Source organism: Bubalus bubalis, chromosome 6 (assembly GCF_019923935.1).
Source record: "Bubalus bubalis isolate 160015118507 breed Murrah chromosome 6, NDDB_SH_1, whole genome shotgun sequence".
Taxonomy (NCBI): domain Eukaryota; kingdom Metazoa; phylum Chordata; class Mammalia; order Artiodactyla; family Bovidae; genus Bubalus; species Bubalus bubalis.
The window spans coordinates 65794390-65821108 of record NC_059162.1 but is presented as its reverse complement, the minus strand read 5'-3'; the positions used below and the strand labels follow the sequence as shown (position 1 = coordinate 65821108).

Below are 26719 nucleotides of genomic sequence, written 5' to 3'. Positions count from 1 at the left end.
AAACTCTTAAAATAACTATATATATATATATATATATATAGTTATTTGACTTCCCTGTGTATATTTCACCCCTTATTTCCCAGAGTCATGCCCATTGTCCTCTTAAGAATTAAGATTATTTAGAACAGGGGTTAAAAAAAAAAACAAACAAACCTGAAACAGTGATCTGAGTTTTTTAAACTTCCATATAGACTCTTGGGAGTCCAGGCCATGAAAGGATCTGAACACAGAATTTATGGAATTGCTATGTACTAAAAAGGTAATAGAGGGACTCAGTTCTGTAGAAACTACAAGGTAGTCACCGATCCTGGGAAGAAACACTGGCTATAACACTGGTAGAAAAATCAAGAGAAATAGAAATGAAGAGACCCAGAAGAAGGGTGTCATTAGCAAAGGGGGAAATTCTCAGTACCATGTGAAAGTTAAGACACTGACTAAAAGCCAGGGCAATGTGTCCAAAGTCTTCATTCCTATTTGAAGAAGTCCCACACTTTACATGGTAAAGAAGAAACTGTATCTGACAATCTTGTCAATGTGGCCTGTGAGCCTTTCATTAATAATGGCTTGATTATAATAATGTAACCTACAGATAATCTAATCATCTGTAGATTATCCAACAGAAGGACACATTTCTGTTCTAGAATGTGAGGCTGAGGCTCAGGCTATCTGAGGCTGTCTGAACAGTTGGAGCATAGCTTTTTATAAAGACTTGAGACACTCAAAATACTCCAAACATATAGGGTTGATCCTTGTTGCTAAAAGGACCAGTGGGAGTATGCAAGGGGTTGGGATAGAGAGGACACCAACATAGGCTTTTGGGTGGGATCTATCCCAACTCTGAGCTCATATTTAGTATGTATTAATATGTTTTTTTAAAGTCTCAAGGAAAGGAAAGCTGAGAATATCAACTTTTTGAAGGTGTTGATTCATTTAAATGACATAATTTATGAGCAAGGGCTGTCTAAGTTATTGGGTTATTGTATGTGTGTATAAAGAAGGCAGAACACCAAAGAATTGATGCTTCAAACTGTGGTGCTGGAGAAGACTTCTGAGAGTACCTTGGACAGCAAGGAGATCAAATCAGTCAATCTTAAAGGAGATCAACCCTGAATATTCACTAGAAGAACTGATGCTGAAGCTGAAGCTCCAGTATTTTGATCATCTGATGTGAATAGACAACCCATTGGAAAAAGCTCTGATGCTGGGAAAGATTGAGGGCAGAAGGAGAAGTGGGCATAAGAGGTTGAAATGGTTGGACAGCATCACTGATTCAATGAACATGAACTTGGCAAACTCTGGGAGACGGTGAGGGATGTAGAGGCCTGGTGAACTGCAATTCATGGGGTTGCAAAGAGTCAGACATGACTGGGCAACTGAACATCAGCAATGTGTGTGCATGGGTGGGTAGGAGGGCAGGTTTGAAACTACATCTTGATAAATGCCAGTTCTACAGCATCTTTCAAAAGAATATGAGGTTAGTGCTGACTACCAAATGATTTCTCCTGCCATCTCCATGTCTTATTTTCTTTATTTTTACAGAGCTAAGCTTTATTTATTTTGGTCTCATTGATCATACAAGGAATGTGTCAAGTATTACCCTGAGATTCCCATCTTTCTAATTGAGCTGACAGCTATCTTCCAGGTGATATTAGACCCCCTCGCTCCAGTCTGAGTTCTTAAGGCAGTCTTCAAAATGGAAGAAGAGAGGATCTTCTGCTCTTATGAGCCTTTCAGGGAACAGTGGAACCTGAACATAGGAGAAGTTCAGACCATGGTGACGCTGCACTTAACCCTCACTAATCTCTGAAAGCCTTTTGTTTTATCAAATAATCTCCTCTTGAGGCTGCACCTCCCATCACAGCTTTTCCCATGTTTCTTTGCTGGAGTAAGCTTTAAAGTCTTTCTTATCACCAAGAGTATATAAAGCAGTGGTCCCTAATGCACTAAGATCTCAGGACTCTCAGGACTGGCCAGTTTGACAAGAGGTCTTCTCTACTGAGCATGAAAAGAGGGAAATAGAACTGCTTACCATTGAGCAATTCACTGAGGCCAGTGCAGGAGGCCTCCCTTTCTGTTGCTAGCACAGACCACAACCTCGCTCAGCTCTGTGGAGACAGCTTCTCTGAAGATTCACTTCTTTATTTGCAGCAGAGCTACCTTCTCTAACAATTTCCAACCTTTCCCTAACAAGAGATAGTCGCCACTACCCTAATGCCCTCTGCCACAGTGAGACGAGACTATCCCTCAAATTCCCAGATCCTGAGAGACAGAGTGAGTCTTTTCAGATGTCTAAATGTAGGAGGCTCTGAAGGAAACTGTTTCACTATTTGATGCAGCCAATCACTTTCTCATTCTTCATGTGGCTCCTGGGATAACTTACTCTTCTAGCTTTTCTCTTCTGGTCACACATTCTTCTTGGATAGACCCTTTTAATAAACATGACCTTTAGATGTTGGGGACAGGGGCAGGTCTTGGTCTATAGGACTGCTCTCATTAATTTAAAGTCACTTTTAGTTTTCTAGATAGATAAATATAGATATTGCTGCCATTGTTTTGTCACTATGTCATGTCCGACTCTTTGAGACCCGTGGACAGTGGCCCACCACGTCCTCTGTCCATGGGATTTCCCAGGCAAGAATACTGGAGTAGGTTGCCATTTCCTTCTGCAGATATATAGATGTAGACTTATGCTGATGATTCTCAAATTCAGTGTTCAACTTGGTCCTCTTTCCTAGTCTCTGATCTCATAAACCCAACTAGCTGTATTATGCACTTACCGATTTCAGTATAAGGCAGAATATATGATACCCCCTCAAGAAATCTTCCAGTATACACATCTCAACAAGTGGTTCCATCATTTATCCAGTCTCAAGACAAAAATCCGTGAGGGCCATTGTCCTTTGTCCAAAGGGTAAATTCTCCTTTGTCCTCCATTCCTGCTCCCTTCCCATCACAACTAGTCCTACAATAAGTTCTCACAGCTTTTTTGTCATCCTTAAATGTATGCTGATTCTTACCACTTTTCATTGCTTCTCTCACTATCGCACTAGGCTACACGATCTTTACTTCTCACCTGATACTGCAATAGCCTTCTTGCTGCCCTATATTTTTTCTCTTTTTAGAGTGATCACTGACATTAATCTCTTCCATACCTACTTTACTGCTGCTATATTGACCTCCTTACTGCCATCCAAGGTTTTGCTTGACCTCCTCTGCCTACAATGCCCTTCCTCTGGATGTATCCAGGGCACTCTCCCCACCTTCATTCAGGTCTCTTCTCCAACACCATCTCCTAAGACACTCCCTTATCATATGGTCTAAAGTGGCAGACACCCCTCGTCATTCTTCTCTCTCTTATTCCCATTTATTTTCCTCACAACTTTTTTCTCTAGATAACATTTGTGTTGATTGCCTGCCTTCCAAAGACTATAGTTTTATGAGGGCAGGAACTTTGTCTTGTCTACTATATCCTTAGCCTCCAAAACAGTGGAGGCACATAGTAGGTATCTGATGAATATTGAAGAAAGAATGAATGAAAGAATCTCAGTTCACAACACAAATAGGAAGCTTACCTTGCACAGCTAGAGACTCTGGAGTTAACAGATAAATATTGGCTTTTGCAAAAGAGTATCTTTCTGACTTTTATTTTCATGTTAATGAATTATTTAAGTATATCTATGTATGTCATTGCCTTTAAACTGTGGCCAGGCAGTTTAACTCTATTACAGATTTTTTTACTATACAGGGGAAAACAGGATAATATATTGTTTGGAACTTGTAGACTTTTTTAGCAGCTATAATAAGATATAATTGAGATACATAAAATTGCATCTGTTGAAAGTATATAATTTGATTGGTTTTGACAAAGGTATGTACCTGTGAAACCCCTATCACTCTGCTTTCACTTAGATTATGGTTCAAATCTTGGCTCTAAAATTTAGCAGCAGAGTGAGTTTTGGCAAGGTATTGAACTCCAATAGTTTATTTATCTGAAAACTGGAGGCAAGATTAGTATTTTTCCCACAAGATTATTGAAATGAATAAATGAGATAACATGGATAGTGCCTTGTAAATAATAAGCATATGATAGCTTATGGTACTTTTTTAGCTAAGTAAGAATCCCATCCCCCGCCCATGGGATTCTCCAGGCAAGACTACTGGAGTGGGTTACCATTTCCTTCTCCAGGGGATCTTCCTGACCCAGGGATCGACCCCAGGTCTCCCACATTGCGGGCAGACGCTTTAACCTCTGAGCCACCAGGGAAGCCCAAATAAGTAATACCTAAAAGCTATCTGAAATATTTTTATTTTATAGTGCTTTTTAAAATAGAATAAAAAACTTAAATTCCTCTTTGGGCCAGGCAAACAATTAAAGATTTTCAGAACCAGGATTAGTGGATTTATGAGGACAATTGGAAATGGAATGATATAAAAACATTCAAACTTAAAATCTACCCCCACGCCCCATTCCCACCAAGAAAAAAAAAAACAAAACGCAAGAAGGAAAAGGAATTGTGTTGGCCCTACAAAACAAATCTGCAGGTTGTGTTCAGCCTATAGAATACAAGTTTTTAACCCCCAGCACTGTGAAATAAGAGAAGGGGTTTTAGTGTGAAATTTACTTTATTCAGTAAATATTTTACAAATGACTGGTTCCATTGAAGAGACAGTATTGGAGAGGAGGCAAACAGAAAAGTAGAGGGACCAGTTAGGAAACTGTTTAAACAATCTACATTTGTTGGTTTAGAATATATTGATAGCAGAGATGAAGAGAAATGAACATATTTGATATGCATGCTGGAGGTAGAATAGACATTGCTTTTTTGTGTGTCCATACACAGAAACTGAATTGTCCTTAAAAATTTTTAAAGTCATTAAAAAAGTAGTGAGCTATTAGGCTTTCTTCCTTTCTACTTCAATTCCTTGATTCTTCTAATATAATTTTTATATGACTTTACTATCTAAAATTAACTGGATCTCTTTATGCTTGCTTACTAGAGGAAGTGAGCACACAGCCAACTGGGCTGGACCTCACTAAGTTTCAGTTTCCTGTTCTCTGCTTCTCCAAAGCCTCAAGGTTGCTGAGAAAATTTTTGCTCTCACTTTGTGCCTGCCTAGCTGTCAGACAGAGCAGCTACCCTCAGCTTCAGCCCTTGAAGAGATCCTCCAAACAGGTAAATGGCCTTCCACTTTTCCTAGCCTCTTGCAAATGGTAGTTTTTTTTTTTAATTAAAAAAGAAATCACTTAGAATGAAAAACTAACTAATGACTTTTCTTGCTATTTATTCACCCTCTGTTTACATATTTCATTTGTAATGCAAAGTAAATAAGAAGCATTAATGCAAATGTTTTTGGCAGTGCAAAAGTTTCAGTATTTAATGGAAAATGTATTTGATTTTCCACCAGATTGAGAAGTATGGAAGTGGCAACTCGTTTGACATGGATGCAAGAAAAAAAGCTGCAAAATTACTTTGGAGAAAAGCAGTTAAGCCTTCTCTATAAGGCCAGTGTCCATGGATTTTCTACTGATAGGTTGCTTCAGATATGCTCTAAACAAGGACCTACTCTAACAGTGATTTACAATGAAGATCAGATTGTTGGGGCATATATGCAAAAGGACTATGGGGAAGGAAACTATTTAATCGCTGTTTTTGTCTTTCAAGAGACTACAATTACAGAATGCAAAGTAGGACCATTTAAACTACCTATGTTGTTTGATAAAGACGTTGATGGAAATCTTGAAGTCAGTATACATCTAAAGGGAAAAACAATGTATTTTAGTATAAATGCAATGGAAAAACTTGGACTATCTCAAAATTATATTTCCTTCCAAGACTGTGAAGTTTTTCGAAGTGAAGGTAGGTTTAACCAGATAACCCTTCACATATGGAGGATTCTAGCTGACCCATTTCTGTAAGGACCAATAATTTTTTATATTTGTTCTTATCTTCAGGAAGCCCAGGCTGAAAACTGGCCCAAAATTGTTTTCTACAACACAAACATGGTCAGAAGTTGCATATGCAGAGTTCTCTGGAGTGTGGGGAAGGGGTAGGGAGGAGGAGATAATGTGGAAGGAAGTGAGAGAGAGAGAGAACAGATTAGACTGTTAGAAAGACACCAGAGCTTGAACTTCTCTTGGTTGGTAGTCAATGCAGTTTCATATTATATCCATCATATCAAAAGAACAAAGTTAGTTTGCCCATTGTTTTACTGAAGACATAAATTGTTTCTTATATTTGCTGTTACAACCAATGCTCCTGTATTATCTGTATGCATATAAGTACACAAAAATACTTCTTTATGGTAATGTCCTGATAGTGGAGTTGCTGTTTAAGAATTATGTGCATTTGGATAGATACCTTTGCATTTGGATAGATACCTTCCAAAAGCTTCAGTTGTCTGTGCTACCCACAAAAGCGTTGTAGAAATGCCTGTTTATGTGTCAGATACTGCCCCGGACTCCAGAATAATACTATGCTGCCTTTTAGCCTTTAGCTAATTATATGTCAATATATCAATTGTAATATAGAAATGGCTTCCAGGTGGCTCAGTGATAAAGTATCTGCCTGCTAATACAGGGGATGAAGGAGACTTGGGTTGGATCCCTAGGTCAGGAAGATCCTCTGGAAAAGGAAATGGCAATCCACTCCAGTATAGTACAATCCACTCCATGGATAGAGAAGCCTGGCAGGCTACAGTCCATGGGGGTCACAAAGAATTTAACTTGACTGAAGTAACTTAGCACATAATTCTTAGCCAGGAACATACTGTTAAAGATATTCAAGAGAAAAATACCATCCTTGTAGCAAATATCACTAGTTTATTTCCCAGGAGACAAGACTACTAGCATATTTACAAGAAAATTAGACCTAGTTACTTTTTTTCTTTCCCTGGTAAAGAGAGTGAATGTATCCTAGGTCAGTTGTTTTAACTTCTACCTCCCTAATGATCCATCCATAGTATTATATATAGTAGTAATTTTCTCCTTTTTATTTTCCTATAATATTCATTGTAATGATTCCATCACACCAGAAAAAAGATCAAGTCACTTTTGGTGGCCATTTGGGTTTTCCAGTTTGGGGCTAGTACAAATAATATTGCTATAAATATTCTTGCATATGTCTTTTGGTTCATGTATATATATAATTTTTTTTGAAGAATGTAAGTATGAAATTGCTGGGTCATCAGGATGTGTATATTCAGTTTCAGTAGATACTGATAAAGTTTTCCAACATTGTCATACCCATTTTCATTACCACAAGCAGTGTATGAGACTTTCTGTCTCTCTAAAACTTTCCCCAAATCTTTTATTACTGATTTTGCAATTTGTAGCCATTCTGGTCGGAGAAGGCAATGGCACCCCACTCTAGTACTCTTGCCTGGAAAATCCCATGGACGGAGGAGCCTAGAAGGCTGCAGTCCATGGGATCGCTGAGGGTTAGACACAACTGAGCGACTTCACTTTCACTTTTCACTTTCATGCATTGGAGAAGGAAATGGCAACCCACTCCAGTGTTCTTGCCTGGAGAATCCCAGGGACGGGGGAGCCTGGTGGGTTGCCGTCTATGGGGTCGCACAGAGTCGGACATGACTGAAGCGACTTAGCAGCAGCAGCAGCCATTCTGGTATGTAACTTGTGGTGTGACATTTTGTGAATTTGGCTTTTTTTGATTAGACTAGTTAGTAATTTATTTATTTCATATTTTACATTAATTAATTACTATATTAATTTATTCTTTTTCAATTTATGGAAATTTGTCTTTTTATTTTTGTTATATCTTATATTTCTAAGATTTGTTCCCCTTTATTCTTTTGTTTCTATTTTCTGTTTCTTTCCTTCTTTCTTATTATCCATGAAATATACACATCCCAAGGTTGATATTAAGTATTTATATTCTTATATTCTATACATTTACAATTGTGATTTTTATTTCCTTTTGGATGTTAAAGCAATCTAAAAAGTGCTTTGTGAAATCCTAAGAGGTTGCCCTTCTCTTTGTTTACACTCATTCTTTTCTAGTTTTATTATATTGTAGTCATTGAACACCGGAGAAGGCAATGGCACCCTACTCCAGTACTCTTGCCTGGAAAATCCCATGGACGGAGGAGCCTAGAAGGCTGCAGTCCACCGGGTCGCTGAGGGTCGGACACGACTGAGCGACTTCACTTTCACTTTTCGCTTTCATGTATTGGAGAAGGAAATGGCAACCCACTCCAGTGTTCTTGCCTGGAGAATCCCAGGGACGGGGGAGCCTGGTGGGCTGCTGTCTATGGGGTCGCACAGAGTCGGACACGACTGAAGTGACTTAGCAGCAGCAGCAGCAGCATAAAGGTTCCACACAGTATTATTCTTTGGTTATTTAGAGTTACCAGCATCACTACACCTAATCCTTTCAGTTTTAAATCCACCAAAAAAGAGTAACCCTTTCCTAGAAACAAAAGAATGCTGAGCCTGAGTCTCACTAGTTCAGTGAAGACCTAAGTCTGCCCTTGAATCTTTTATTGTGCTCTCATTGTTTATGCACGAGTACTACATTCCTTTTTGCACCAAGAAGAAAATCAATTGGATTGGAAGTTCTAAGAGGCCCAACAGCTGACAGTAGGTTTTAGAGAAAATCTGGTGCCTGTGGTTTTTTTATTTGTGTGTCTTTGTACATTATCCCCTTCAGATCTATTGGATTTATGGAAGAGAAGATATTTTAGAGTATTTCAAATCTTTCCCTGGCCTGTCTATGCCTCTAGGCCTTGCTTCTCTGATCAGAGAGGCCCCAGCTCATATCTCTCGTGTTGGAGTGGGTCACACACTATTGCTAAATAATTTGATGAGAAAAGATCTTGCAGTGCCCACCAGCTCTGGACTCTTCAAATGAAATACATTAAGGAGATATCCTGTAATTTTCTACTTGCTGTTCCCGCAGAAAGGCAATTTTTGTATTTTTTTCTAGTGACTTCATTGACATTCATTCAGTTTCAATCATTCAACAACCTGTAATCTTCATTATTCTTTGATTATTTCTCTAGATTTATTGGACAAAAGGAGGATGAATGGAATTACTAAGTCAATGTTTTAACGTTCTATTATTCTGTTCATTATCTGAGACTTATTCTATTATCTTTTTCTCCTTTAAGTCTCTTCAGTAATGTCCAACTCTTTGGGACCCTATGGACTGTAGCCCACCAGGCTCCTCTGTCCATGGGATTCTCCAGGCAAGAATACTGGAGTGAGTTGGCCATGCCCTCCTCCAGAGGATCTTCCTGATTCAGGGGTTGAACCTGTGTCTCTTATGTCTCCTGCATTGGCAGGCGGGTTCTTTACCACTAGCACCACCTAGAAAACCCTATTCTACTATACAGTCTGTCAACAAAATTGGTAGCATATAACTTGTGCATCATGAAGAACAAACTTTATCTATAATCATAAAATATTTCATAATTTCAATGTTAAAGCAAAATGAACACTGAGTGGATGAAAGGCATTTCTAATGTTTTTATATACTTAAAGGGAAATTATTATTTAGCTGAATGTCTATATTTTTGCTAGAATTCTTAGAGCTACAGTTTTAACTATTTCAGGGCAGGGGTGGTTGGCAGGGTGGGAATACTTATGATGAACTTAAAGAACATGTTAGAAACCATCTACTTCTATAAACTTCAAAAGTCACATATTGTATTGTGGTTTTTGAAGTCTATTATTGATAATTCATCTTCTTGTTTAGCATAATTGATGTTTATTCCAAGATTTATATATACTTAAGTCCAAAAGTCTTTATGTTTGATTGGTTTTAGTTAAAACTGTTATTTTTACTTTTAGGATTTGAGATAAGATAGTTTCATGTCTTCTTATACAAGTTGCTAGTTAGAAATAAATAATAACATATAAGAAGAAAAGAGACTGAATTCTAGGAAAATTTATGGTAGAGTCTTAGTCAACTGTTAAACTTGTCTTATCTAAACAGGCTCAAGGAGAGCTTATTGTGTGCTATCAGAAATTATGTACCATATGGAGGCCTGGTTCACAAAGTTCGCATTCTGCTTCTGGGTCCAGTTGGAGCTGGGAAGTCTAGCTTTTTCAACTCAGTGAGGTCTATTTTCCGAGGCCATGTAACAAACCAGGCTTTGGTGGGTTCTAATCCAACTGGGACATCTGAAAAGGTGAGTCCATGCTAGATCACTCAGCCTTTGCTTTTTTGTTCAAGTTAACTAGATTTGAAATGTATTTTGCTGATCAATTTCATTACACATAGCATTCATTTCAATTTACAGTGTTTTTTTTTTTTTTTTTTTTTTTTTTTAATGAGGTCTTAAAGCTGCTTTTTTCCCTTTGCAGTACAGAACATATTTCATTAAGGATGGGAAGGATAACAACACTCTGCCGTTTATTCTGTGTGACTCAATGGGGCTGAGTGAGAAAGAAGGCCTGGACATGGATGACATACCCTATATCTTAGAAGGCCATTTTCCTGACAGATACCAGGTATGATTTAGCTAATTATTGAGAATGTATAATTGATACGTAAAATGTTTATTTTTGCCCACAATTGACAATATCAGACACTAGTGCATTGGGATTTATTGTATTAAACTATACTTGTTCATGATCCTTTTCTGCTTTTTGATATTTTATTTTATAAAGAATTAAAACATCCAAGGGGCTTCCCAGATGGTGCTAATGGTAAAGAACTAGCCTGCTAATGCAGGAAACTCAAGAGACCTGGGGTCTATCCCTGGGTCGGGAAGATTCATTGGAGAAGGGCATGGCAACCCACTCCAGTATTCTTGCCTGGAGAATTCCATGGACAGAGGATATAGTCCATATGGTCACGAAGAGTCAGACACAACTGAAGTGACTTAGCACACAAAGCATCCAAAGGATTCTTCTGTCATAGCTGTTATAACAGTGAATGCTATTTTATGTTCACTTGCTTTTGGTTATGTGAAACAGAAATCTAACTACATCAGTATACTCACATAGGTGATTTTTCTTATGTAACAGGAAGTCTGAAGGCAGGCAGTTTTGGGACAGTGTGGCAGGTTATTAATTTCAAGAGTCCTTCTGACTTTTGTTTCTGAGATCCCTCAGCATAAGGCATAATGTTTGCCCTCCCAACCCCACATTCATATGTTGAAGGCTTAATCCATAATGTGCTGAGGTTTGAGGGTAGAGAATTTTGGAGGTGATTAGATCATGACAGTGAAGCCCTCATAAATGCAGTTAGTATCCTTGTAAGAAAGGACACAAGAGATGACCTCTCTAGAAGCCATATGAGGACACAGCAAGAAGGTGGCTCTCAACACACACCAAATCTACTAGCATTTTGATCTTGGGTTTCCTAGCTTCCAGAACTATGAGAAATAATAGTTTTTCTCTCTAACCTGTGATAGCAGGCCAGGATGACTAAGACATGTAGTTTTAATCTTTGTGTTCTCAAGATGATCATGCTAAGCACTGTCAATATTCCAGGCAAGAAAAAGGAAAAGATTAAAGAGAAGAACTACTTCAGTCAGCCTTTAAAAAAAAAAGTTCCCATTCCTTTTTATAAACATTTAGATAATTAAGTTAATTATCAATTCATCTTGTTCCAAATGAATAGTCAAATGTGCCAACATCTTTCATTGAATGTCTTTGCATATTTTTCATTCTAAATATATATATTAATTTTTATTCCATAGTTTGTCCTATTAATATATGTTTAAATTCCATTGTGATATTATTTTTGTTATATTGTCTAATTGTTTTAATTTCCATGGCAATAAATTGTGTCTTGATAACTCACTGGATACATCATTCATTATTCATTTCTCACAGGTTTTTGACTATTTCATACATACAATTTTTCAGATGAACTTGTTTGTGCTTTATTTGGTTGTTTCTGTGTTTGATTTGTTGGTGCTTTGATTGGGATGAAGTGAAAATTTTATATTACATGTTGATATACATCTTTGCACATCCAGTATTTTTATCCAGAAACAGAAAATACTTTATTTTTAAATCATGCAAGATTCTTTCATTCTTTAGTGTCAAGTTATCTTATAGAGGTAGCTAAGTTTATTTTAAAATATCCTTTAAAAGAAATATTTGTTATAGAGAACATTAAACCTATGTAAAAGTGGACAAAACTATTTAACAAATTTCCATTTACATAGCTTCAACAATTTTTTATTTATAGCCAATCTTGATTCATCTATGGCTACCCACATTCTTCTCTCCTGTATTATTTGGAAGAAAATATGAGACGTCATTACATTTCACCCATAAATGATTATGCCTTTAAATATATGTTGCTGTTGTTGTTGTTCATTTGATAAGTTGTGTCTGATGCTCTGGGACCTCATGGACTGCAACACGCCAGGCTTCCTTGTCCTTCACTATCCCCTGGAGTTTGCTCAAACTCATGTCTATCGAGTCAGTGATGCCATCCAACCATCTCATCCTCTGTTGTCCCCATCTCCTCCTGCCCTCAATCTTTCCTAGCATCAGAATCCTTTCCAATGAATCAGTTCTTTGAATCAGGTAGCCGAAGTATTGAAGCTTCAGCTTCAACATTGGTCCTTCCATATAAATATTCAGGGTTTATTTCCTTTAGCTTTGACTGGTTTGATCTCCTTGCAGTCCAAGGCACTCTTGGAAGTCTTCTCCAGCACCACAAATTGAAAGCATCAATTCTTCAGCACTCCCCCTTCTTTATCGTCCAACTCTTACATGCATACATGACTACTGAAAAAACCATGGCTTTGACTATATGAATCTTTGTCAACAAAGTAATGTTTTTCCTTTTTAATATGCTGTCTAGGTTTGTCATAGTTTTCCTTATACGGAGCAAGTGTCTTTTAATTTCATGGCTGCAGTCACTGTCCACAGCGATCTGGAGCCAAAGGAAAAAAAAATATGTAACTGCTTCTATTTTCCACCCCCTTCTATTTGTTATGAAGTGATGGGACCAAATGCCATGATCTTAGTTTTTGAATGTTGAGTTTTAAGCCAGCTTTTCCTCTTCTTTCATCCTCATCAAGAGGCTCTTTAGTTCCTCTTTACTTTCTGCCATTAGAGTGTTGTCATCTGCATATCTGAGGTTGTTGATATTTCTCCTGGCAATCTTGATTCCATCTTTGTGATTCATCTAGTGTGGTATTTGCATAATGTACTCAGCATAGATGTTAAATAAGCAGGGTGACAATATACAGCCTTTATGTTCTTGTTTCCCAATTTTGAACCAGCCTGTTGTTCAATGTCTGACATGCATACAGGTTACGCAGGAGACAGGTAAGGTGGTCTGGTATTCCCATTTCTTTAAGAATTTTCCACAGTTTGTTGTGATCCACACAGTCAAAGGCTTTAGCATAATCAGTGACACAGAAATAGATATTTTGCTGGAATTCCCTTGCTTTCTCTATGATTTAACGAATGTTGGCAATTTGATCCCTGGTTCCTCTGCCTTTTCTAATCTAGCTTGTGTATCTGTTTCACCTACTGCTGAAACCTAGCTTGAAGGATTTTGAGCCTTACCTTGCTAGCCTGTGAAATAAGTGCAACTGTACAGGAATCTGAATATTCTTTGGCATTGCCTTTCTTTGGAATTGGAATGAAAACTGACCTTTTCCAGTCCTATGGCCAACTGCTGAGTTTTCCAAATTTGCTGACATATTGAATGTTGCACTTTAACAGCATCATCTTTTAGGATTTGAAATAACAGCTGGAATTCCATCACCTCCATTAGCTTTGTCCATAGTAATGTTCCCTAAGGCCTACTTGACTGCACATTCCAAGATGTCTGACTCTAGGTGAGTGACCACACTGTCGTGATTATCTGGGTCATTAAGATCTTTTTGGTATAGTTCTCCTGTGAACTCTTCCCACATCTTCTTAATCTCTTCTGCTTCTGTTAGGTACTACCATTTCTGTCCTTTATCACGTCCATCCTTGCATGAATTGTTCCCTTGATCACTCCAATTTTCTTGAAGAGATCTCTAGTCTTCCTGGTGGTTCAGATGGTAAAGAATCTCCCTGCAATGCAGGAGACCCAGGTTTGATCTCTGGGTGAGAAAGACCTCCTGGAAGAGGGAATGGCTACTCTTCCCAGTATTCTTGCCTAGAGAATTCCATGCACAGAGGAGCCTAGCAGGCTATAGTCCATGGGGTTCCCAAGAGTTGGACATGACTGAGAGACTAATACTTTCACTTTTATTTGAATATATATATTTTAAATTTATTATTAAAATTTATATTTAACATGTCAAATGTTTTATATATGTATGTATATATACATATATATATATATACACTCATGGCACATATGTGTCTTTTATTAAATATAGCCATTATATGCTTATTACATCTAAAAGTTATACTTGTTCTTAATTTGCAAACTATTACCCGTTTCTCTTTATCATGCATCTTTTTTTAACAATTTGTTAGAAACATTATTCAAATAAATCTCTCCAGCCTCTTTTAGTCTGTATGTTCTGCCTCTATATCTTCTGGTATTCTTCTTCGAAATTAATTTTTTAAGAAATCTAGTTGTTTGTTCTCTAGACTAACCTATAGTCTGAACTTTGCTATTTGTTTCAATTGATGTGGGTTTCCAACACCATGGAAAAAATTCCAAAACCATGCCTGGGGCATGTGTAAATTCAGCTTGTACTTCATAGGTGGTGTTGTGTTCTTTCATGAAGAGGCATACAACTTTGGGTTTTCTCATTTTTCTAATATGGGTATTCACTGGTGTTCAGTGTCTGGATCCTTTACTGCAGTGTGAAAATAGTGATATTCTCTTTCTGTCACTACTTCATTTCACATATAAAAGAGAAGCTTTCCCTCTTCTATTACTAGATTATTTAGTGGTAGAGCTTATATAGGAAAGGTAGAAATGTATGCTCCATTTTTTCTCTTTTTCACAAACTTTTGAAACAATAAGTTAGTTCTTTGTGTCTGCCAACAATTACCATTTATTATTTTATTATCCATATGAACTCATGAATTGAACATACTTGATATGCCTCTGTTTACTATGTTTTTCTCCATTTTGATGCCAAATGTACCATTTTTGACAAGTGGAAACCTCTACATTTTGGATACTGAGTGGGTTTTTTTTGATAGAAACCTGAAAAATCTTCTATATTTCTTACTTATGATATACTAGATATTCAAGCTACATTGTATATATTTCCAGTTCTAGATTTTAAAACAATGATTTCTCTAAGGAGTCTTCACTTGGGTCATTAGAACTGTTGATTGCTTCTTAGTTGGCCACTGGTTCTTGCCCTTTTCTGTAGACAGGGCTAAGATACACACACATACACACACATACATATATAATATATGTACTTATGATAAAATATAGTATGATTTATGAAGAAACTTTCCATTCAAATTCAGGGCTAGAGAATTTTTACTTAATCTCTTCTATCTTACATAATCCTAAAGGAAATTAACTCTGAATATTCACAGGGAGGGCTGATACTGAAGCTGAAGTGCTAATACTTTGACCATCTAATGTGAAGGGCCTATTCATTGGAAAAGACTCTGATACTGGGAAAGATTGAGGGTAGGAGGAGAAGGGGGGTTGACAGAGGATGAGATGGTTGGATGGCATCACTGACTTAATGGACATGAGTTTGAGCAAACTCGGGGAAATAGTGAAGGACAAGAAAGCCTGGTGTGCTGCAGTCCATAGGGTTGCAAAGAGTCATATATGACTTAGCCACTGAACAACAATCTTACATTTGTATCTCATTTCTCCCAAGCAGAGAATCCCTATTCTCAAGTGCATCAGAGGTGGCAGAATGTCATGTCACCACTCATTTGCTTTATTGCACATAATATTCACTGTGGTCTCAGAGCAAAATTCCTATTATTACTATGAACAATCTAATCATGATCATATTTAATACCAACATAATATAAGCACAATCAAAGCTGAAAACAATTTAGTCTTTTAGCAGATTTTTTTATATTCAATTTAGGAAATATGTAGCAGAAATATACAAATGAATATGCTTTTGAGTCAAATTATTTATCTCTGTGTGGTTATGATCCCATGGGATATAAAAGCTTATTTGTTTAAAGTTAAGGATAGCTTTTAAAATTTAGTTTTATATTTATGTTTGTCATCTATACAAGGTCAAATCTAGAAAAGGTGTACTCAAAGAATCCATCTTTTCTCTGAATACATTCGTCCTCTTTTCTTATAAGTACTCATATAAAAATTTATAGTTTATTTGTAGTTTCTCATTTCTTAGAGAGGTGATAGAATACTATATGTCACTGATGAATCAGATTTTTGCCACTACAAATAGTCCTGAAGTTAATAGCCTTGTATATAGATCACTTTGTATTTTGCCAGTATATATGTGGGACAGATTCCCAGCATAGGAATTGCTAGTTCAAGAGTAAACACATCCTATTTTGAATCACTTCCCCCCCTTGTATTCTGCTGATACCAGGTTTCTTTCTGAATGCTTTCACTTCCACCTTTATCCACATTGCTTCTACTATCTCCAATGCTTTCTACCATCTCCTTATTCCCTTTATCAGACTAACTCTCCCCCAACATTTTAGCTTTCTGAGTATATAACCCTTCCTCACAGAAGCTTTATCTGATCATGTGAAAGGACAGCTATCTAATTGTGTAACAACTGTCTTCTCTACCAGATTGTTAGCCCTTTAATGTTAGAGACATGCCTGTTTTGTTCAGTTTCAGTCACTTGAACTGTGCTTCGTGCAGAGTGTGTGCTTATAAATACTCATTGAATTAATATGTTGCTTTATGTTTACTTGACAGTTTAATTCCTTGAAACTAAGGCCAAAAGGCATTGGTAACCATACAGGCTGCCCATTGCTGAAGGACAGAATCCATTGTGTGGCATTTGTGTTCAATGCCAACTCTGTAGGACAGCTCTCCCATGAGATGGTGGAAAAGATCAAAAGAATTCGAAGGGAGTTGATTAAATCTGGTGAGTCTCTTTCCACTTTACTTCTAAGGGAAATGATTATATTGTTGGGTGGTTTGGGGACAGGATGAAGAACTTAAGAAATTGGATATGTGAATGTGTGTGTGCTAAGTCGCTTCAGTTGTGTCTGACTCCTTGAGAGTCTACGGACTGTAGCCCACTAGGTTCCTCTGTTCGTGTGATTCTCCAGGCAAGAATACTGGAGTGGGTTGTCATGCCCTCCCCCAGGGGATCTTCTCAACCCAGGGGTTGAACCCACGTCTCTTATGTCTCCTTCACTGGCAGGCAGGTTCTTTACTACTAGCGCCACCTGGGAAGCCCTCATAGGTGAATATTCCCCTGGCTGATCAGTGTGATTCAATCAAATTAATCCCTCACAAGCTGAGTGACTTTGTGCCTCAATTTTCTGATCTATAAAATTGTAGTATAATCATAGAGCCTACCTCAGAGATTTATTACAAAGATTAAACAAATCAATATAGATGAAGAGATTACTATAATCCTCACTGCCTGCTACCTTGGCATTCTAGCATGTGTTTATTTACCAAGAATCCTAAATTCCTCCTTGTTTCTTAAAGGATTAGAAAGTGGAAAAGAACATTTCAGTAAGAGAAAGATGTAGGAAAGTAAGATGTTGAATAGGGAGAGGTAGCATCAAAGCTTTGGAGAAGGTAAATAGGATTAGGGAATTAGGGTGCCTTAATAGTTTTTCTAGGCTCTGTTATTCATTCTGTTTGCAGATGAGGCAATTTGTCACAACTTTGATTAAGTTAGAAGCAGAGAATGATTAATTTACTTGTTCACTGAAATTTAAAAGCTTTCAAGCTGGTGTGCAGGGAGGTGATTGCTAAAATCCCATCTTCTTCTTGAGGCGTCTTTTCCCCCATCTTGTGTGTTAGAGTTCTTTTGATTTTCTCTAATCTCCATAAAAACACAAATGTTTGGATAGGATGTGGAATCAATAAAAAATTCTATAGCATACATTTTAGTTACCTCTTCCAAGAGGTGGTTTCTTTTGAAGTCTTGTCTTTTCCCATAGGAGGCAATGAAGGATATTTCCTCTGTTAGATGAATTCCAAGTATGAATGAGTAGTTAAGGGGGATATTTTTTGTCTCTGAAACTGCTCCATAGATAGCATATTGCATAATTGATAGCTGATTAAATGAAAAATATTGGTGTTGTCTTTAATAATGAAAATAATATGGATCTTTTTGACATAGATGTGGTCCATGTGGTGTTGCTCACTCATGTGGATACCTTGGATCTGATTACAAAAGGTGACCTCATAGACGTATACAAATGTGTGCCTGTGAAACTTCAGGTAATGGGTGATGCCATTTGCAAACACATTTTCTGGGGTATTATGTCACTCTAATCACATATTACTGTGTATAAAAATAAAAACAAACACCTACTGAGTTTAAGAAGAATTAAAACAATTGCTTGGGATAACTCAGGCTCATTTTCCAATTTTTAAAAATTAAATATATATTTATATTTACACTGACACAGGTATTTCCATTCACTACAATTTAATTCAGTTAGGTTCTATTCAACTTATATAAATTACCTTGATGATCAAGCAAATATGATAGTCTCCAATCAAATACACAGATAATAAAAATAATTTCCCTGCACTAAAAAGCATATAATTTTGTAGGAAGAGGTAAAGAGACTGGGGAAGGTGGTAGGATAAGAAGAAACTGACAAAAGAATATGATGTGATTGAGTGTGATAAACAGAAATGATTAAAAATAAAATGTTTTGAAAGTTTAGAGAAGGGAAAATAGTGCATTAAAAGGAGGGGGATGATTTCATTACTGGGGTGGTACTGAGGAGGAGCATTTCAAGAAGTGAAGGGACCAAAAGGGGAAAAACTGAGGCCCTGGGTAAGTCAATGCATCAATAAGGGAAAAGGTAGTGTGTATGGGAAGCACTGCACTGTTTAGTTTAGGGGAGGGCTGAATCCTTGGAGTGCTAGAGAGAGGAAGTTACATTTGCATGAGATGATTCTATTAATTAGGTGCATTATATGGAATTACAGCAATGTTTTTGAAAGAGCAATGGTATGACCAACGTTAAGCCAATAAACATCTGCCACCCGTGTGCAGAATAGATTGGAGTCAAGGGAACCTGGAGGTGGGAACCATAGTTGGGAGGAAATAAAGATAGTTAATATTTGTTCAGCACTGCTGCTGCTTGGTGGCTTCAGTCGTGTCTGACTCTGCGACCCCATGGACTGTAGACTGCTAGGCTCTTCTGTCCATAGGGATTCTCCAGACAAGAATACTAGAGGTGGTTGTCATGTCCTTCAGGGGATCTTCCTGACCCAGGGATCGAATCCGGGTCTCCTGCATTATAGACAGATTCTTTACCACTGAGCCAACAGGGAAGCCCATTGAGCGCTAAATATGTGATGTATTTTCTTATTCAATACTTTATAACAACTCTATGAGATGGGCACTGTCATGACCACATTTGATAGGTAAGGAAACAGAAGCACACAGAGTAAAGCAATTGCTAGTTTACTGATAGTGCTAGGAGGTGACAGAGTCCTATTTTGAACCTAGGAAGTGTGGTTCCACAAATAAACTAGGCTAAGCCTGAATTAAGCGTAACATTAAATTAGTCTAGTAAAACTGACTTATCCCGAGAATAACCTTTAAAAGGAAACTGAAAGGGAACTTCCTTGGTGCTACAGTGGATTAGAATCCACCTGCCAATGCAGAGAACACGTGTTTGATCCCTGGTCCAGGAAGATTCCACATGTCTTGGAGCAACCAAGGCCATGTGCCGCAAGTCCTAAGCCTGAGTGCTGCGACTACTGGAGCCTGAGCCCTCTAGAGCCCACACACTGCAACTGCTGAGCCCACGTGCTGCAACTACTGAAGCTCAAGTGCCTAGTGCCTTGCTCTGCAACAAGAGAAGCCATTGCAGTGAAAAGGCTGCACATTTCAACTCGAGGGTAACCTCCACTCGCTACAACTAGAGAAAGTCTGTGCAAAGCAGCAAAGACCTAGCACAGCCAAAAATAATAAAAATTGAAAAGAAATTTAAAAAGGAAATGAAAGGAAATGATAGATTTTAATATAAGGTGTTAAAATGCTTGAATTTCAGTGTAGTTTGTATGAAACTATTAGGTACCTTTCACTTCTAATTCATATTGAATCTATTATGTGTATTCTAAATGAAAATTAGCAATGCTATTAGAACTTGACTTGTGAAGTTCTCGAAGAAACCCCTTTATGGGGCCAGATCTCTGTCTCTACATTCTCCAACAGCAAAAGCATTGCCAAGTTCTTACTTTATGTTAGTACTTTCATAATTTATATTGACATAAAATTGTATTTTGCACTGTTTTAAGATTTCTGGGCTTTACATTCTCTATTGCAGCTAGAGGCAGTTCACAGAAAACTTGGATTCGCTCTTTCTGACATCTTTGTGGTTAGTAATTATACCTCAGAGTGGGAGCTGGAGCCTGTCATAGATGTCCTGATCCTCTCTGCACTGAAAGAGATGCTGCGGGCTGCAGATGACTTCTTAGAGAATTTTCCTCTTGAGAAAACAGGTAGATGTGTTTGATGGTGTAAAAGCTTCAAGGTGTCCACTAAGTGGCTACTTCCAGTTTGGGTGTATACTGGACCTACACTACTTCTTCCCCTTCTTGTCTTGTTTTAAAATGAAAATTTGAAATGATTCATCTCTGTCTTAACAGACCAAGCAGTATCCTTGTTCTCTTTTGTCAAACTGGGCGTTGCTGCTTGGGACTCAGAAAGGGATTGACTCAGCATTGTTTCTGATCAGATGTGATCTTTGATTATTGGTCCTTCCTTGAAGCTTTATACTTATGCCTGTTTTTTGACTTGACTTTTCAATGGCTTTCCCTCATCAGAGCCTGTCTTAATGCAGTGTAATCAGTTCTGGGTAGAGGTGGGTGCTTTTCCTGTTTATGACTTCAGATTTTAGTATTATGTGTATTTCCTGTTATCAACCTGTGTATAGTACATGCTGCACTGTTCCAATCAAAGATAAGGCAGGAGTGTTAACCTAAACTCAAATCTTATTTCAGTTTGTGAGAAATCAGAGTATCATATTATCTCTGGCTCTCTCCCTTGCAAACTCCTGGGAAACTCTCACATTACTATGTTTGCGAGTTTGTGAGAAATCAGAGTATCATATTATCTCTGGCTCTCTCCCTTGCAAACTCCTGGGAAACTCTCACATTACTGTGTTTGCGGTTCTGACTTAGCCATCCTGGTTTTCCCATTCCTTCTCTTCCTCATGGGGTATGCACTCCCAAAGTCAGGGTTGGCTTAGACCTGCTGTAGCCCAGTGTTTCTTCTTCCTACTGGTTGCTTTTTCCTGCTGCTGCTAAGTCGCTTCAGTCCTGTACGACTCTGTGCAACCCTATAGACGGCAGCCCACCAGGCTCCCCCGTCCCTGGGATTCTCCAGGCAAGAATACTGGAGTGGGTTGCCATTTCCTTCTCCAATGCAAGAAACTTAAAAGTGAAAGTGAAGTCGCTCAGTCGTGCCCGACTCTTAGCGAACCCATGGACTGCAGCCTACCAGGCTCCTCCACCCGTGGGATTTTCCAGGCAAGAGTACTGGAGTGGGTTGCCATTCCCTTCTCCGTGGTTTTCCCTGGATAACCCATTAAGAATATGTTGTTTTCCTTTACTCAGAGATCAGAAGAAAGAAATAATCAAATGTGAATAAAGAAAATAAGTTAGCATGTTGCATATTAAAGCTTTTAATTTCATCATAGAAGAGTGAAAAGTGTGAAATGAGAAAACACGGGAAAAAAGGAAGCAGTTGAACCTGAGGGGGATATTTTATTTAAATCTAGAATGGAATTACACATACAAAATCATAATACCTATAAAGAGGAGCAGCACAATTTAAGTCATTAATTGTATAAAAGACTAATAATTTCTTTAAAAATTATGTTCTGTATCTGTGAAAAATTAAAGTTTCTTCTTATAAAACTGAAGTCTAACTTGAGTGTGTGCATACGTGTGTATATGTGGTATGTGTGTGTGATTTTGGAAAAGATTATTCTAATATGACTTGTCAACATCTTCTGACCTTCACCCATATTGTCTTAATTTTTGCCTTCTTATGTTATTTCTAAAGTGCTTGATTCTCTTTGGGTCCCTGTTAATGTTGTATTCTTTAACCTAAAGCCATTTTTGTTTGAATATCTGAACACTTCTTCAAAGATGTAGCAAATTAATATTACATAGAGATTTAAGTTCATGTAGCAATGAAAATTAAAGAGCTATAACTATATATAGCAGTATTGATAAATATTAAAAATATACTATTGACCAAAAGGAGAAAGATATGAATGAATCTATACATGATGAATAGATTTATATAAATCTCACAGAAGTGCTAAGTAAAACAAAGGGAATGATAATATTAAAAATGATGATGGTCATAAAAATGAAGATGGTAATTTTATTTCAAGTGGAGAGGGGCTCTATGTAATATACTGTAATTTATTATCTGTTCTATTAATACTATTCATAGGCCTGGGGATTATCTCCAATTTGGGACTGTTATGAATAATGCTACTACAAAGATTCTTATACACATCTTTTGAGGCACATATAAAAATTGTCCCTAAGATGTATAACTGAGAAATTGCTAGCTCATTGGGTCTGTCTACATATCTTCAACTTTATTGGAAACAATCCAAAAGCCTATTGACAGGTGAATAAGTAAAAAGATGTGGTATATCCACACAATGGAATACTACTCAGCAATAAAAAGAAGGAAATATTTTTACAGGCAAGTGTAGGAGACAGGAAGAATAAAAGAAAAACAGGCCCCGGCAACGGCCACAAAATAAATTTGTAATTATTGATAAACTGGATGCTATAAGGCATGAGACTCTTGGAACAAGTCCAGAGGGAACAGTTCATCATCTTGAAAACAAGATATGATCCTGCAACCCCAGACTGTTTCTCAACTGGCATCTCAGAGTCCCACTTTTACATATCTGGTGGAAAATCTATAGATAAGAATATCAGTCTTAGTTACGATTTGTTATTGGTTACTGTTTCTTAATTACTCAATGGTTAATGATCATTTTCTTCTTTGGCCCTGAAAGCTACGTGAGTTATAGTTTAGCTTCCCGCATATTCTTTCCTTCACGGCTGAAGGTATTATAAAGCTGGCTTGGGTTCAATTTCGGCACCTTCACCTTGGAGCGGTGTTGGTCCCCTGATCCTCGCTTTTATCTGAATTCTTGTGTCTTGTTTCTCATTCTCTCGCCGTATCGCGCTTTCGGAAACCCTGCTTGTCGAGCCAGTCTCGACAGGCAAAAACATACACAAATCAGGTAGACTATTTTATTTCTTTACCTCCCAAGGTGGAGGGGGTTTGCGAAGCGTAAGTAGCCACCTGGTGCTTCTGCAGGAGCTAAAAGTGTCCTTTGTTTCGATCAGAATGGTGGTGAAATGGATATTTGCTTTAATAACATTTTTAAGTTGAATATTTGTATTTTATGTACTTTCCTGCCTGTATTGTATATTCCATACTAACAGAAAAAAATTAATATCATAGAAAACTTTTGGAATTATGCAGAACTGGGTCTAAATCCTATTATGCCATGTAATTTGCAATCTTTTAAAAAATCTTTAATTTCCCATCTTACATAGATATGTCATAAACACTAAATTAGATAATATACGTAACTAAATCATTAGGTAATATATATAATTAGATAATATATGCCTATAAATAAATAATATATGTAACTACATTAATATGTATAATGTATAATATATATAAGATATATATGTAATTAATAACATGTGAATTAGGTGATATTCGTAACTACATTAATCATTAGTGTAGGCACTTAGAAACATAAACCCAGATACTGAAGGACATTGCTAGTCTTATATTACAACAAACCAATAATCAACTATCAATCTCTCTATTGTAAATTTAATTTTATTGTAGTTGAAAATAAACATAAGATTTGGACTTGGTAACTCATAAAAAATGAAAGAAACAAAATTGAATTAAATTTTTTTTCTTTCTTTTTGTTTGTTTGATATGCAGTTTAAAGAAGATACACCTTTAGCTTTAGGAGCATCCAATGTCTGGGATTCAAAATCTCAGTCAACAGAAACAAACTAAATGATTGGGTCATTTCTGCCCCCTAGTGGTCAATGCTCTAAATGGTGAAGATGCTGCTGCTGCTACTGCTGCTAAGTCACTTCAGTCCTGTCCGACTCTGTGTGACCCCATAGACGGCAGCCCACCAGGTGGTAAAGGTCAAATTTGGAAGCTCAAATAAAAACTAAGGCTTGTTGAAATGGAAGATGATTTTCTCCTGGTGTTGAATATATGACAGCATTTGGAAATGCTGAGTTCTGTGCTAGAATAATTTATTCCTGGCGTTATTTCAGACATTATTCATGCATGTTTGCAAACTAAGGTATTATTAACATATCCTATTTTAGCATGTTTAAATAGAAATTTGAATGTATAATGCTCAAGGCCTATGGTGATCAATAAACACATAAAATGGGAACTTTTGTCTTTTGCTTTAAAACAATGTTATTCCCAATGACATTACTTTTGGATAATGAGGTTCGAACCCACTTACACATGAGTTAATTTGTGCAGGCAAATTACATTCATGTAGAACAGAAGAAACGTTATGCTTCAAGAGTCATGTTCCTTCAATGTGAATTTATATTTGATTTAGTATTATTCTATACGAAAAAAGAGTCTGCAAATTAGTTACTATAGCACATTGCTCCAAAAACATGAAAATGTGTCCTGGTTCCCTACCAATGCTTCTTTCAGAGATTTATGATGAATTCCTTTGCCTACACAGCATTATGTCCAAACTTCTTAGGATATTTTTCCTAATCTGGACATTCTTGATCTCAAACACTAAACAAGTGCTCCACTGAGTGACTTCCTCTTCCTAACGGTTTTATGCATTGTCCCATCTCCATGCGATTGTTTATACTTTGGGGAAGTTATTTAATTTCTACGTACCTTGTTTTCTCATCTGGCAAATGGGAATAATTATAGTACCTACCTCAGAGAATTGTTTTGAGGATTAAATAAAAGTATACTTAAAATACTTTTTGAAGTTTCAGAAACACAGTAGACAGTAAATGTTGTTGCTGTTGTTGTTTAGTCGCTAAGTCATGTCCAACTCTTTTGTGATCCCAGGAACTGTAGCCTGCCAGGTTCCTCCATCCATGGGATTTCCCAGGCAAGAATACTGGACGAGGGGGCCATTTCCTTCTCCAGAGGATCTTCCAGATGCAAGGATTGAACCCATGTCTCCTGCATTGGCAGGCAGATTCTTCACCACTGAGCCACTAGGGAAGCCTAGGCAGTAAACAAATGCCTATTGCTATTCATGTTTCCCTTCTGTAGTATTTCATCTTGTATACCTCTCTGCTGCTAAGTCACTTCAGTCATGTCTGACTCTGTGTGACCCCATAGATGGAAGCCCACCAGGCTCCCCTGTCCCTGGGATTCTCCAGGCAAGAACACTGGAGTGGGTTGCCCTTTCCTTCTCCAATGCATGAAAGTGAAAAGTGAAACGGAAGTCGCTCAGTCGTGTCTGACTCTTAGTGACCCCATGGACTGCAGCCCACCAGGCTCCTCCGTCCATGGGATTTTCCAGGCAAGAGCACTACCACCTGCCAATCAGGAATTCATTTCTCTGTCATTTGCATTCTGCTGACTCTTTCTAGACACTGTTCAAGCATTATCACACTATATGTTATTTAGCTACATGGTCATGTATGGGCACACTGCTTTTTGTGGTCAGTTCACTTAGTACAGTTTCTGTGAATAATAGATGTTCAGTAATGTTTGAAGGAATTAAATGAAGTGATTAGAAAACATGTGAAGACTTATGTGGATGTGAACCTGATTCCTGAAAACCGAGCTGAGAATAACATCAAAAAATCTACAGCTGATTCTTGAGCAACACATGTTTAAACTGTGGGTCCACTGATAGTAGATCTTTTTCAGTAAATATACTGGACAAAATTTTGGAGATTTGCACTGGTTTGAAAAAATTACCAATAAACCATGTAGCCTAGAAATATAAAAAAAGTGAAGAAAAAGTAGGTATGTCATGAATGCATAAAATATATATTAATATTCTACCTATTTTATCATTTATGGTCATAAAATACATACAAATCTATAATGAAAACTTAAAATTTATCAAAACTTATGCATTAAAACACGTAAAAACCATACTTGGCACCATTCATAGCCGAGAGAAAAGTAAAAAGCAATGTAAAAAAGTGTAACGATGCAGTGTTAAATCATAACTGTAAAATTAGCTGCAGTACACACTGTACTACTGTACAGGCAACTCCAGCTGCTGTTTAGGTGAGCTTAGGTGTTGTGAGGGTCTGTGAAAAATGCCACGTGATGCTCATCATCTCCATATGTGCAGTTCCTCTCTCCAGTAAACTGTGCATCACAGTAGAAAGTGATCTTTTCAGTTCTTGTGTGGTTTTCATCATGTTTAGTTCTATACCATAAACCTTGGTTAACACCATGGGACCCATATGAAGTGCCGCTAGTGAGGTTGGAAGTGCTCCCAAGAAGCAGAGAAAAGTCATGATGGTATTACAAGAGGAAGTTTAATTGCTGGATATGTACCCTAGATGGAGGTCTGCAGCTTCTGTTGCCTGCCATTTCAAGATAAACAAATCCAGCATAAGGACCATTGTAAAAACAAATAAACGAACAAAACAACAACAAC

The 26719-nt window shown here is 37.4% G+C and overlaps 1 protein-coding gene across 3 annotated transcripts; it reads left to right on the top strand.

Moving 5' to 3' along the window:
- The first annotated feature begins 66 nt into the window (after nt 1-66).
- On the top strand, nt 67-24499 carry IFI44 (interferon induced protein 44). 3 transcript variants are annotated; one of them, XM_045166116.1, is made up of 9 exons: nt 70-5174; nt 5407-5858; nt 9022-9058; nt 9957-10152; nt 10328-10474; nt 16779-16950; nt 18169-18269; nt 20342-20516; nt 24025-24499. In XM_045166116.1, exons 2-9 carry the CDS (start codon nt 5417-5419, stop codon nt 24027-24029), a joined length of 1275 nt encoding a protein of 424 aa, XP_045022051.1. In that variant the 5' UTR covers nt 70-5174; nt 5407-5416; the 3' UTR covers nt 24030-24499. The 3 variants fall into 3 exon arrangements, with proteins under 3 accessions (XP_045022050.1, XP_045022052.1, XP_045022051.1); XM_045166115.1 differs by lacking the exon at nt 24025-24499 and having other exon boundaries at nt 67-5174; nt 20342-20970; XM_045166117.1 differs by lacking the exons at nt 18169-18269; nt 24025-24499 and having other exon boundaries at nt 68-5174.
- The last annotated feature ends 2220 nt before the right edge of the window (nt 24500-26719 follow it).

Bases quoted from the DNA above. Each gene is read 5' to 3' on its own strand.
- IFI44 (XM_045166115.1), top strand. From the start codon at position 5,417: ATGGAAGTGGCAACTCGTTTGACATGGATGCAAGAAAAAAAGCTGCAA. The intron at 10,475-16,778 runs GTATGATTTAGC...TTTACTTGACAG, and splicing joins ATTTTCCTGACAGATACCAG to TTTAATTCCTTGAAACTAAG. The intron at 16,951-18,168 runs GTGAGTCTCTTT...TTTTTGACATAG, and splicing joins AAGGGAGTTGATTAAATCTG to ATGTGGTCCATGTGGTGTTG.